The sequence below is a fragment of the Strix uralensis genome, chromosome Z (assembly GCF_047716275.1).
Source record: "Strix uralensis isolate ZFMK-TIS-50842 chromosome Z, bStrUra1, whole genome shotgun sequence".
NCBI lineage: Eukaryota > Metazoa > Chordata > Aves > Strigiformes > Strigidae > Strix > Strix uralensis.
This window is the reverse complement of record NC_134012.1, coordinates 76,703,602-76,717,989: the sequence shown is the minus strand read 5'-3', so window position 1 is coordinate 76,717,989 and position 14,388 is coordinate 76,703,602. Positions and strand designations below refer to the sequence as shown.

General features: G+C 43.9%; 1 protein-coding gene across 6 annotated transcripts in view; it reads right to left on the bottom strand.

Moving 5' to 3' along the window:
• The window catches only part of GOLM1 (golgi membrane protein 1), a 40,000-nt gene extending 25,642 nt beyond the window's left edge, over nt 1-14,358 (bottom strand). For 3 of the 6 annotated variants that reach the window (XR_012627021.1, XM_074855611.1, XM_074855613.1), the window contains exons 1-4: nt 14,222-14,358; nt 9,995-10,041; nt 7,445-7,618; nt 3,911-4,090 (exon numbers count right to left, since the gene is read on the bottom strand). Coding sequence is in view for 5 of the 6 variants with exons in the window: in XM_074855611.1 (XP_074711712.1) it covers nt 3,911-4,090; nt 7,445-7,573 (309 nt within the window). In the remaining variant the exon portion in view is untranslated. Of the gene's footprint in view, nt 1-3,910; nt 4,091-7,444; nt 7,619-9,994; nt 10,042-11,060; nt 11,161-14,221 lie in introns of all 6 variants that reach the window. The other 3 variants (XM_074855612.1, XM_074855614.1, XM_074855615.1) reach the window with 3 other exon arrangements.
• Nucleotides 14,359-14,388: the final 30 nt, after the last annotated feature.

Here is a 14,388-nt window from a genome sequence, read left to right as displayed (position 1 = left end):
GGCATGGGGTCCTTCACAGGCTGCAGGTGGGCATCTGCTCCACAGGTGACCTCCATGGGTGGCAGGGACACAGCCTGCCCTCTCACCACAGGCTGCAGAGGAGTCTCCTCCTGCTTCCTCTCTCCCCCCCATACTCCTCCTTTCTTCCTTCCACTGACCTCGGTGTTTGCAGACATGTCTCACTCACTCCTCTTCCTCCCAGGTTCCCCTTCTTAAATACCTTATCACAGAGGTGCAGCCACCATCACTAATTGGTCTGGCCTTGGTGCAAAGGTGGGTCCAACTTGGAGCTGGGGGAGCTTCAAGAAGCTTCTCACAGGGGCCACACACAGACCCAACGCAACAGGAAATGAGACCATTGTATCACTTTTATCTAATGCTTCCTACACCATCAGCTCCTGGTTTTTCAACAGCAAGGTTCATACACTATTCCATTTCTGAACAACTGTGTTTTAGGGCGATGGAGGGAAAATTCCTTAAAAGGAAGGCACAGCTATATCTGACAGGTCCCAAAATTCACCTTGCCCAGCATCCTGTCTCCTACACTGGATGCCAAATGAACACCAAGGCAGCCATAAAGCACAGTATTTTCCAAGCAGCAGCTACTTCTGGATGAGGAACACTTGGAACCAGAACAAACACCTTGGTATTGGGTGGTGGGGCAGGTGTTTGTCCAAGGTAATCTCGTTGCTTTTTAACCCACACAGATCCACTGGAACTGCGCACCACGGATGCTACACACCTGCAGCTTCACCATCTATTGAGTGAAGAGCACTTCTTCTGCCCAGTCTGAACTACAATTTGCTGAGTGCATTTGAAGCTCCTCAGTGGATGGAGAACCATGCTTTGTCTCTCCCAGCCATGAGCACTTTCCGCACTATTTGGCATCCTGGAGATGCCCACAATGGCTCTCCTCAGCCGACTCTTCTCCGGCCTGTAACCTACACTGTGGATTCGTGTAGAGAAACTACTGCACAGCTTTGGTTATCCTCCTTGTTCTCCTCTGTGTGCCTTTCCCACCACTCCAAAACTCCACCAGTGACCTCCCCACAGTACCACAACTAACCCAGTTTATTTCTGAGCTGCTTTGTAACTTTTGCCTTATCATTCACCCCTGTGATAACACCATCTTACCACGTGGCTGCACAATTTCTCTACAAGTCATGCGTATGTAGCCTTTTGCAATTCCAGGTGTGAAGGCATCGATTAGTCTCCTTCATCCTTGTCACTAACTCTTTCAGAAGGAAACTCCAAGAGACTTCAGATGCAAGATTTGATTTTCCAGAAGCCGCTTTGGCTCTTCCCCAGACTACCACATGCACCACCAAATCCAACAGCAGTTCTGGTTTTGTAAAATACTTCCCAACACTTTTCCTGGCACAGGTGACAGATTTAATGAGACTACAGCTCCTACATGTCCTCTAGACTCAAAACTATCACCACAACAAGAAAGGTGGATTGCGTGGTGTCAGCTACTCTTGTCTGGTACCACAGTAATTTGAAGCAGAAAGGTTGCACACCATGCGTGGGAGAAGCAACATTTCATTCACCGAGCTTTCTTAAACCTCCTGTTATCAGCTCTCAACATCCACCCATTTGGTCAGCCTGTGCTGTAAACTCTGCAGTTAGAACTTCCAGTTCCACTAACTTTTAATAACTCTGGCTACAGGAAAATCTACTTATGAGAAGAAAGCATAAAATATATTTCCTATGTAAAAAAAGACTGTAAATTAAGCAAATACTCAGTTATGTTGGCCCTTTTCTCACTTCTTTTTGTTTGTTTTTACTCATGTATGTGCTTTCCCTCCTTGCAGGACAGAACTGGAATGCAAAAAGACACCAAAACAGAATGGTGAGTTTCACCAACACGCAAACTAGGGTACCCTCCCAGAGGATAGTAAATTTAAACAGTTCCTGCAGCACTCAGTAGCAGCACCCACTATTAGGAGGCAGAAGTGACAAGAAGATTGATTACTCACTTGAATGCTGTCTGACTATCCTGGGGTATATTCTTAATAAATGCATACATTAAAAAAAAAAAAAAAAGACAAACTGTACCTCAGCTTTTGTAAAGTATATGCAAAGACTGAACTCAGAAGAGAGAAATTATCAAAGAAAGAACCATGTTTGTCTCAAAAGAGGTAAAAAGAATTGGTTTATTATTTCTTTGAAGACCTTGGATAAAAATAACTTCAAAATAAATTAAAAATATATGCCACTGGTGTGCATATTAATGAAACAATTCCACCTTCCATTTTTATTCAATTTTTCTTCCTCTAAGTCCTTCAAAGATATTCTGGTCATACTCTGTTCAAGCACTGCAAGTTTTGAGCAGCAAACTGTGACCTAATGGTGAACCCTTTACCTGAAGTGCACCTATTACCATCTCAGTCTGTTCAAAATAATAGTCTGGAATGCTGATCTATAAGCTTCAGTCAAGAGACTCTACAGGAGAGGCAATAAACCCAGAATGAATAACCTCAGCTAAATACTTCTGGCAACAGTGAGGAAAATGGTAATAATGACTAATGGAAATATCTGAGACTGTATCAGCAACATGAGGAAAACAACAACACAGTATGCAGAATCACAGAATCATCTAGGTTGGAAAGGACTTTGAATATCATCTAGTCCAACCGTTAACCTAACACTGACAGTTCCCAACTACACCATATCCCTCAGCTCTATGTCAACCTGACTCTTAAACACCTCCAGGGATGGGGACTCCACCACCTCCCTGGGCAGCCCATTCCAACGCCTAACAACCCGTTCTGTAAAGAAATGCTTCCTAATATCCAGTCTAAACCTTCCCTGGCGCAACTTAAGGCCATTCCCTCTTGTCCTATTGCTTGTTACTTGGTTCAAGAGACTCATCCCCAGCTCTCTGCAACCTCCTTTCAGGTAGTTGTAGAGGGCGATGAGGTCTCCCCTCAGCCTCCTCTTCTCCAGACTAAACAACCCCAGTTCCCTCAGCTGCTCCTCATATGACATGTGCTCCAGACCCTTCACCAGCTTCGTTGTACAGAGTAAGATCACTTCCCTGTCCCTGCTGGCCACGCTATTTCTGATACAAGCCAGGATGCCATTGGCCTTCTTGGCCACCTGGGCACACTGCTGGCTCATGTTCAGCCGGCTGTCAATCAACGCCCCCAGGTCCCTCTCTGACTGGCAGCTCTCCAGCCACTCCTCCCCAAGCCTGTAGCGCTGCTGGGGGATGTTGTGGCCCAAGTGCAGCACCCGACATTTGGCCTTATTGAAACTCCTACAGCTGGCCTTAGCCCATCGCTCCAGCCTATGCAAGATACTACACAGCAGTAACTGTACACACTGCTATTTAAGTAGGTGTGTTCACGTTCTTCACAAAGGACCTCCATCCCTTTGGCAATGCTCTACCGTGAGAAGCCCTGCCACAAAAGGCTAGTGTAACTTTCTGATGCCTCCCAGTGCTTTTGGGTTTTGGAGGCAGAAGGCCAAGGTGCCACAAAATTTGTAATGCTTTTAGAAATAAATGTCAATCATTTAGGCCTATAAATACATACAAATATATCTGGGAATACAAATACATCTGTTGGTGCAGTTTCTTTTCCTTACATTTTAAAACATTAGTATACAGGAAATAAAGCAAGAGGCCAACCCAAGATTGGCAACAATGATTTATAAAGGGGGTAGAGGTTTTCTTCAGAAGTGCTGTTACTTGCAGCTTCTAATATTTCACATATTATACAATTATAATGTGTGTTCAATGTCCGTTTTCCAAATATTATACAATAATACATAAATTAAATGTTTTGCCACACAAACACTGACTGTGTGCCCATTAGCTGGAACACTGAAGCAACTTTAATCTGTTGCAGAGAGCGTCTTGGTAAACCACAAACTCACAGAAAACTGTGGCTAGAAAAGGCCCTACCTTCTCTTCCTGATGTACTCTGTTGGCATTTTCCATCTGAAAGCTGTGCAAGGACTGGATTTTGTCGATCTGCTGTCGCTGCTTCTCTAGCTCCCCTTGGAATTCATTCTTTTTGAGCTCCACAGCACCCCTCTCCACTGCCGCCCTGCGGACTTTGCCTTCCAGATCCATGATCTGACCCTGAGGAAGAGCAAATTAGCCAAAGCAAATACAAATGCTTCCCCCTCGACAGACTCTTCTCCAGTACATTCAAGGAATACCAAATTTCACAAAACTAACAATGCTAATGTCATCAAGATATTTGTCAGCCAGGGATACCTGCCACACGCCCCAGACACACATGCCCTCAATTTTACATAAATTAACAGTACGACATATTCTGTAGAGACTATCAAAATTTCAGTTAAAAACAAATGCAAAACTGCCTCAGTACTTGAGCTTAAAATAAAACAAAACATCCTCACAAAAAAAACCCATAAAAAAGATTGCAGTCTACATGAAGTACAAATTCAAATGATTTTTTAAATTTTATCCAGACAATTCTGACATCACTGCACTTCCCACTGGTGATCCTAAACTAACTCGGGGAAAATTGGTCTCTCAAATCAGTATGTTTTCCTGGAAGACCTGGAAAAGGGTAGAGGGAGGACAACACTGCCCAACTTTTACATAAACTACTCGCATGTGGCTGTTACAGAAAGACACATAAGAGAAAAATTATTTTATATGCAGAAAATCTTGATTGCTCAAAGAGCAGTGACAATCAGAGGAAAATTCAGCACCATCCCATACTGCACATACAAACACAGAGATATAAAGCAAGGAATCAAGCTTGATGCTATCACAGCTTTTTTATTTTGTTGTTGGTTTTTTAATATACTAATTTAGTTACTGGCAGCAAGGAGGAATACAAGGACACACAGGGATGGGAAATATCAACAGAATTTACCCAGGTAGAAAGACCCATGGATTCCAGATGGATTAAAAAATAGATATAATAAAAAATATGCATCTTCAAAGACTCCAAGAAAATGGACCAAATCTTCTTACACCACAGTATGCTGCATATTGCTGTCTGCCTACTCTGCTTCTCTGCCACAAAGAGCAAGAGAATAGAGAGGAGGTGAGGTGAGGGGACTTGCAGTTTAGCTGGAAGAGCAAAGAAAAGCACTTATTCCATTTCAGTCATAATAGCGGCAAAGTATTGCCAACAGACAAATGGGCTGACAGAGTGCTTTAGAAGCTCCATCCATGCCTTTAGCTATGTTTTTATTCCATTCAGAGTGCATGAAATGCTTTTCAAGCTAACTTTGGGAGAAATGTACAAGATGATACAGGAAATCAATAACAGTAAAGAGGACCTTATGTCTCTAGGTTACTGAGGTCAAGAATAAGCTAGTATGGTAGCTTATTTTCCTCATTATCAGTTGCCTCATGGCCGTGCAACAAAACTTCACAGAATCACAGAATCATCTAGGTTGGAAAAGACCTTGAAGATCACCTAGTCCAACCATTAACCTAACACTGACAGTTCCCAACTACACCATATCCCTCAGCGCTATGTCAACCCTACTCTTAAACACCTCCAGGGATGGGGACTCCACCACCTCCCTGGGCAGCCCATTCCAACGCCTAACAACCCGTTCTGTAAAGAAATGCTTCCTAATATCCAGTCTAAACCTTCCCTGGTGCAACTTGAGGCCATTCCCTCTTGTCCTATTGCTTGTTACTTGGTTAAAGAGACTCATCCCCAGCTCTCTGCAGCAGTTGTAGAGGGCGATGAGGTCTCCCCTCAGCCTCCTCTTCTCCAGGCTAAACAACCCCAGTTCCCTCAGCTGCTCCTCATATGACATGTGCTCCAGACCCTTCACCAGCTTCGTTGCCCTTCTCTAGACACGCTCGAGTAATTCAATGTCCTTTTTGTAGTGAGGGGCCCAAAACTGAACACAGTCATCGAGGTGCAGCCTTACCAGTGGCAAGTACAGGGGCAAGGTCACTTCCCTGTCCCTGCTGGCCACGCTATTTCTGATGCAAGCCAGGATACCATTGGCCTTCTTGGCCACCTGGGCACACTGCTGGCTCATGTTCAGCCGGCTGTCAATCAACACCCCCAGGTCCCTCTCTGACTGGCAGCTCTCCAGTCACTCCTCCCCAAGCCTGTAGCGCTGCTGGGGGTTGTTGTGGCCCAAGTGCAGCACCCGGCATTTGGCCTTATTGAAACTCCTACAGTTGGCCTTAGCCCATCGCTCCAGCCTGTCCACATCTCTCTGCAGAGCCTCCCTACCCTCGAGCAGATCAACACTCCCACCCAACTTGGTGTCACCTGCAAACTTACTGAGGGTGCACTCGATCCCCTCGTCTAGATCATCAATAAAGATGTTAAACAGGAGTGGCCCCAAAACCGAGCCCTGGGGGACACCACTCATGACCGGCTGCCAAACGGATTTAACTCCGTTCACCACAACTCTTTGGGCCCGGCCATCCAGCCAGTTTTTTACTGCTTCAGCAGTACTGACACAGTTACTACCTGCTCGTAGCTACCATCCTGAGGCCACTGACTAAAGTGAAAACAAGGGATGAGCAGAGTCCAAGAAGACAGGGCATCATTACCCTCCACCAAGGGAAAGCTAAGACATACCATGAACTGCAAGGGCAGAGACATGTGTCCTGTTTGAATAGTGCCCACTCTGAGGTGAAACAGGAGTTCAATTCCTACAGATGTCAACTCAGTGCTAAAATTCGGCTCAAATATAAAGAGGACACAAATTCATTAGAAAAAACTTGGCAGGAGCTCTCATGAGCCATGTTTAATCACCAGGGTTTTAGTTTTTAGGTTTGCTTGTTAAAAACAAAAAAAAGAAAAAAAAGAACCATCCTACACACATTGTCACAGACCAGAAACTTTATTCATGTTCTCCTCAACTTCAGAACATGCACTCCAGGAAGGATTAAAACGCAAGTTTTAATCAACAGTCAGAGAAAATACAGTTACCATTAGAAAAATAGCAGACAAGGTAATTATTCCATGTGAGTTGTGTGCCCTCTTTAGGAAAGGTTTCTGAGAAATGCAAATTCAGATTTTTAGCCACTGTTTCTGAACAAGCTAGATTTCCTTGTACTTGGTGGGAAAGTATGCATACATTCTTATGGGTCATGTAAGAAAAAAATCTAGGGAAATGAGTAAATTGCAGATGTCCATTCATATTAAAAATGTAGTACCAGTCTCAATGTACAGTTTGGAAGAAAAACAGAAGATAGCATTTCCCACATCTGTAAACTGAAACAGCACGAGACAGCCAAACACTTTGTGTGAGCAGAATTAACAAGTACCATACACATAGGTCTTAAAGTTTTGGGTCCCTCTCACCTACAAATAGGCATTCCTCCCATTCCCCCCATCTGAAATACTTGTGAAAATTCCCACAACAGGCTTAAGCTCCTGGCCCACCACAGGCAGGTCAAGCAGCCTTCTTGTGGACCATGTTTATTAACCACACAATTACAAGATGATGTGCAGAACAATAGGAAAGTTACCTGCAGATCCACGCTGCGAGAACTTGCAATCCAGTAATTGAAGCCCAAAACAATGATGCATGCCACAAGTGCAGCCACGAGGAGTGGTGGAGACTTCATCCCTCGGCAGCTGTTTCCGAGCCCTACCATTTCAAGAAAAAAACCAAATCCAAAGAACCACAACAGTGTGGAAACCTGTAAATTAAAATAGATACATTATATTGCATCTACTGCTACAGCTATTTTATACACACAATAAAACTTTTACTACAATAATGCAACGGCTCTCAGCTGAAGGGACTACACCCAGCAAGAAAGGTGCACTGTCTAGGTATCTCCATCTGAAGGACAAAGAAAGGCCATCTCACACTATTAGCTTGCACATAAAGCTTCCCATGGACTTGAGGGGGGACGTCTTGAACATTCCTAACAATATAATGAAAATCTGGAATAATCAGAACAAACCAGCCATCCTTTCATCATATATTCCACCCAAAATGCTAATTAGACAATACTGGTCTACAGATAGAGGACAGACTCCTTGCTATCTCATTTAGTCAGAAAATAAACTTAGACTCACTGTTTCAGGAGTAATTTGCACTGTGCTTCCCAAACTTGGGTAGTTTCAACTTATTCCCTCTGAGAATACTATTTTAGCTTTCTGGTTCCAAGCTTGTAAATAATAAATAAATAAATCAGATTGAATCAAATTACTTCAAGGATAATCTAAAAAATAAAAAAATAATTAGCAGACACTCCATTGATTTCAATGGTAAATTGTATTAAGTGATGGTTGTTTTGATCCTCAGCTGCTTTCTCTGCTCCTCACAGAAAATAAATAGCCTTGTTTTAACGAATAAGCAGTACCAAGGGTACTACTAGTGGTTACTATTGAGACTTGGGTTGTTTCTGTGGAACAGCCCATCTTAACAGAAAAGCAGGGGCAAAGGGCAGTTGCAATTTGGTTTGAAATAGGCCATATTCATCCTATGACATGATGACATCTGGTCTTAATGACTGTAATAGCACCTAGCTCAATGAATCCCCAAACTCCACTGGGAATTTTGGGCACAGCTTGTAATAGATTGCTCTCTTGTAATCTGAAATCAACCTTTTTAAATTTTTGCACTCCTGCAGACAAAAGCCAGCAAAAATGAGCACAGAAGATCAAACAGACAACAAACATGGATGCATCGCAAGACACTAACTAAATCTGAAATGGGCACATTTACTATTAATGTATTGTCCAGTCTCTCAAGGTGCAAGCTTTTTAAAAAAACTCCTTCCCTACAGATGCAATTTACAAGTTGTGATGTATTTAAAAATTAATAAATGGTAGCAACTCTCAATGGTTTATACATGGACATAAACTGTAATCACGGGGGAAGAAGGTGCCAGCAGTTAGCAGGTACCAGAAATGCTGATTCTACTGTATGTCCAGCACTTCAGTCCTTCAACAGCTCACCTATACCTGTGTACATACACCCTCTGCAAAATCCCCTCTCTGCATTCAGTTTAAGATATAACCATCTTCCTCTTTTCTCAGCAGGGAGTGCACAATACTGCCAGACTGGTGAAGGTTTCAAATCTATTTATTCGTTTGAAAAGTCTGTGAATTTGTTAATATTTGGGGATGGCGTATATATGGAGCCTAATGTGGCTTCCTAAAAATGCTCCTTCTTCATGTACATACACACACACACACAAACCCAAAACAAACAAAAAAACCATGCACAGCTGCACAGGTCCAACACCTGAGGCTTGAGTTTCTTGCCTAAGGCAACCTCAGTTATGGAGCAAACCAACACAAGCAGCACAGCTCCAGTGGACACCCACAGGGCCATGTACAGCTGAGGTAAGGTCAACAGAAAAAGCAAAGGCATGGGTAGAAACCATGCATTTTTGTTGTAAAGCAAAAAAAAAAAAAAAAATCAAGATGCAGTGGGCTAAAACACACACACAGCTTTGTATTGGAAATTTGTGCATATCTGTCAGAATTGCAGAAACCCATACATCTTGCACAGAATGTTCTCCTGCTGTGTCATCCTAAGAGGAGCACCTAAGAAGTACAGAGCCACCTCGTCCAGATCTCCAGAGTGGCAAAAATGAGAGGTGGAAAATAGCAATGATCAGCACTGCCACATCAGCTAAAGACCAAGATAATTAATTTACTTACTGGAATAAAATACTACATTTGAAAAAACGTGTATCGGAATCTGTCACGAAGTCACTCGTATCCTGTTCTTCACTGTAAGAGTTTTAGTTGGTACACTTGAAAATGTGGAGAAATTACTAAACAGCACTGCAAGACATAGTGCATCATTCCAAGTGTTACTTGAATAAAGTAATTGCTATTTTCCTCCTAGCAGTCAGAAATAAATAAAGCAGTCCATGCTATCAGCAGTAACAACTTGTACAGGAATTTAAGTACTTGATAAATATATGGGACTAGCTGTTCAGTTCGAACTTTTCCAGAAGTAAAGCAACTATATTGTTCGAAGAAAGAATGATTAGCTCATGCAGCTTAAAGCATAGGTGCAAAACTATGTTAAGGAATGCCAATACACCTACCTAGTATGCAATTCCAGTGACTACAGCAACTCTTCTGCTCTTTTCAGCTATTAAAAAACAAGCAAGCAAGAAAACATTGATTTCACTAAAGCATGTTTGAATTCAAAACATTGTTCTCTCGAAAATCCAGTGTTGTTTTTCCTTAAATAATTTATGTTCATTGGAATGTATTTTTATACTCAACAGAAGGCAAAGCAAAACGAAGAGGAAAGAGATGAAACACACAGAAGGATCATCCATCTGAATAGTGCAGACCCAAAATATTACCTCAGTTGCAATATTGATATTCCCTCTCGTCAGTTTAAAAATAAAAATTGTTTAACTTTCTATCATGGATACATACACACACACACGCATTCTGGAGGACAGATAAGCAAATCAGCTCAGCAAGTACATTTACATGGAAATGTATTTGTACATGCTGTTTTCCAGGAAACATCTGGTTTGGTGCAGTTGAGTTGAAAATAAAATACGTTTCTGATTTTATGGCTAAGAAAATGATTTTACTGAACATGAAGGAATCCATCTTTCATGAATGTTTACTACAGATGTGAAAATGAGATGCTGTATCACGTGCATAGTGCTCTGCATTTGGTAGAGCATAAAATTCCTGACTTCTGAACAGCAGATTTAATCCTTCTGCTTTGCCAACCCAGCAGTGCTTCATTGAGAGGGAGATGTTTTAGACTCTGAGGTATTCAAGCAAATTAACATATAGTGTACTTTTATTTCCCATATTAATATACTAACAGTCTAAGCAATTCCTTCTTTTACTGTACTCAGCTGAACTAGAATTGCTGGTATCCAGCAGCCTTCCACTAAGGATAATAAACAATCGCGTCGACTAAGTCTCAAGACTAAGACATTAGAGGCAAAGTCGAAGCAAAACAATTTCTGCATTTCAGACTCCCAGAAGGAAAGCCAAGTCTCTCTGCTCACAAGGTCCAGCTCTGTGTATATGCGTGACCTGCTGAGCAGGAACAAGCAGAACAGATGAAGAATTCAGTAAAAGCAGCACACAGCCTGGGGGGAAGCAAAAGGGGTCCCTTATCCACTACCTGCTTACCTGCCTACCGACTGCTGCCTCCACCACCTAGCCACAGGATAGTACAAAGCCAGCGTAAGCCAGAGCAGCATGTGAAGATCACGTGCAGCCGGAGCAACCACTGAAAAGCAAAGGCACATCTTACTTGGAGGTCTGCACCTTCAAGGGAGGACAGAGCCTTAGGAAAATCCCTTTGGAAAGGCAGGCCCATAACCAGAGAAAAAAAGGAGATAAAAAGCAGCAAGGACCCAAAGGCTACCGGACAGCCTTGAGAGGACACACAACCCCATCCTGACCAGGGCTACTGACAGGCGACTGCTCTGCCCAGGCTGGGAAAACCTCCTCCCATCGAGGAACCCCCACAGATAGACAGTGGTGCTATCCCCACCTTTTGCAGATTCCTCAATTTCTCACTGATATTCTGGAAAAAATTACCTGCTTTTTTCATATATTGCCATGAAATTCCTGTCTGACTGCTTGAATAAAAATACATCAGCTTAACCAAGCAAGACAATCAAAACCTCTTCCACTGACAACAGTTAGTTATACCCAGACATAACTAATCAGACTAAAATGTACTAGAAGCAGGGTTTTATTAAGAAAAATAAATAAAACTTAAAAAAAAAAATCTTAAAAGATGTGAACCAGAAAGCAAATATTTGTGCACTCAAGTCTTCCAAAAAAAGGTGATGGAGAATGGAGAGGTGACAAAGATGAGTCAAAACCTTTCATTTTTAGTTTTATATATGGTTAACATACAGTAGTGAGCATCTTTGAAAGAGAAATCAAATTACTGGTTCTCACTCATGGCTGGATGTTACCCGCAAGTACCACCATTCGCAGTTGCATGGCGAGAACCCGTTACAGCCAGCAGCAACCTTTATGCTTTCACGGTTGCACTGACTGACTACAAGTGGTCAGAAACTGGGTCTAATACACCGTCACAAAACATGGCACACATATTTATTTTTTTTTCATCCTCTGCAGCAGCACTGTTTGGAGATGGTTTTTTTTCAAGTCTGCAAATCAAAAGAGGTCAAACAAACATTTTTCCAATGGAGATTTAAAGTTTGTACAATGAACTCAAGCCTGACCACGACAAACTTTCTAATTACCCTTTCACAAGAATCCACAAACTGCAGGCTGAAAGAAAAAGAAGACAACAAACTCCTGAAACATTCAGCAACAGTCACTTTTCAAACTTCTGTACTTTGGACAACTGGCTCACTTCAAAGTGGCAATCACCCCCCCAAAAATAATTCAAACACAGATGCCAAAGGATATCACTGAGTCACTGTTTGCCCAAATTACCAAGTTTCACTTTTCACAGAAACGGGCACAACACATTCAGCAAATGCACTCTCATCCTTCTCAAAAGTAACCATCATTTGATACTCAATTCATATTTTAGGTCTTCCTTTTCTAATGCATTTTAAACTAAAAGTAACAGACCAGAAGAGTACGAAAACACTGAAAAAGGGAGAGTGACCGTTACCACTCATTCACTAATTGTTTTTCAACTGGGGAAGTGTCTCTGCTTTCAAATGACTACTTTACAAGAAGTTAATAACTAATCACGCACAATGCCCTACCTTATCTAATTAAAGAGAAATCCCAAGCAGATGCGTAGCTGAACAGATGCTAGGTTCTATTCTGATGTTAGGTAACTTGATAAAAATCTTCTATAATACCCACACAAAGTTTCCAGACATGCTATCCAGGTGTACTGGTAGACAATACTACTACCACCTGAAAATACTGTGCATGAAAACAAAATTAAACAAGCAAACTCAAATACCTGAATGATCTCAACAGTTAATCAGACTGCTAATTTCTTTTTCGGAAAATATTTTGTTGTCGGTATTTTTCCCATACAACATGAACTATCTTGCTAGAATCACAACAAGACACCCACTTGATCTTAAAAAAAAAAAAAAAATAGGAAATGGAGTACGCTGAGTTTAGATATGGGGCGAGAAAACCACAAAATCGCTACCATCCCCCCCAGCCCCGGAACACTACACGTGCAGTTTCACTCTAAAACATGCAAACCTCCCCCTAGGAAAAAAAGAAGTCAACACTGCTAATAGTTCTTTATGAGCAAAAGTTAAGATGTACGATGAAAGGCCATTTAAAAAGACTCCACCCAAGAGCAAGGTTAATTAAAAACCCTATCAGCTACTCCCATCTCCCACTTTGACAAGGAAATCCAATAAAGTGAACAAAGGTAAACTTCCTATGTGTAGGAAGTAAAACCCAGTATGTATTGTGTACCCAACAGCCAAACCAACAGTTCTGAGAAGGTAGGGAAAACACTTTTCCACGCAGAAGTGGGAAGGCCTCTGGAGGCACAAATTTGTGAAAAGCCATCAAGCCACCCCAGCAGAGAGAGACCTCCACCGCCCTGTCTGCCTGCAGCGAGGTAAATCAGGGAGCCGGCTGAAGAAGGGCTGGCTTGGGAAGAGGGTGAACAGTTTCAGGTCGTGGTCCTGGTTGGAAGGGACCTCAAAAGACCGTCTGGTCCGACCTCTCCCGGGAAGGGGAGCATGGAGAAGCCTATCTCACATTCTGCCTTGTTATGGCCGTTTCTGATTTCTATCATCATCATTATTTCTACCTCCACTGTGAATATCCAGTCATTTCGCGCCCAACACGCTTCTCTCTGTACAAAAGACCCAAAGAGGGGAGACTCACTGAAGAAAAAAGTAATATAAAAGAACGCCTTTAGCTTTAGGTATGCACTCAAGCTAAGTCCAGCCCAAGCGCCCCGGTACCTCCGCGGGCATCTATCTACCCGCCGCGAGTGGGAAGTTCCCGGGGCACGGCGCCCGCCCGGGGCTGCCCCGCCCGCCCCGCGCCGGGACCAGCGGCGGCCGCCCCCACGCACACACCCGGCGCCGGAGACGCCGCTCGCCTTCCCGCGCCGGCCGCCGGCTGCTGGAGCTGGCGAGAGGAGCCCGGCGGGGCAGAGCCAGCCAAGCGGCGACAGGCCGCCGACCGGGTCCCCCACGCCGCGCCCACCACTGCCCTGCCCGGGCCGGGCCGGCCCGCCTCCGCCGCCCGCCTGCCTCAGCCGCCGCAGAGGCCGCCGTGCGGGGCACGGGACTCCCGGCAGGCCCGGCCGCACCAGACCCCAGCCCAGCCCAGCCAGCGGCCGCTCCGCTCCGCTCCCCTCCCCTCACCTCGCTTCGCCGCCTGCGGCGCCCCCCGCCTCGCAGGAAGGCGGCGGCCGGTGCCGCGTCTCCCGCAGCCCCCAGCGCCGGCTGCGCGGGAGAGGGGCGGCGGCGGGAGGCACGGCGGGCAGGGCAGGAAGTGCGGGGCGCGGAGGAAGTCTGGCGGCCGCAGGGGC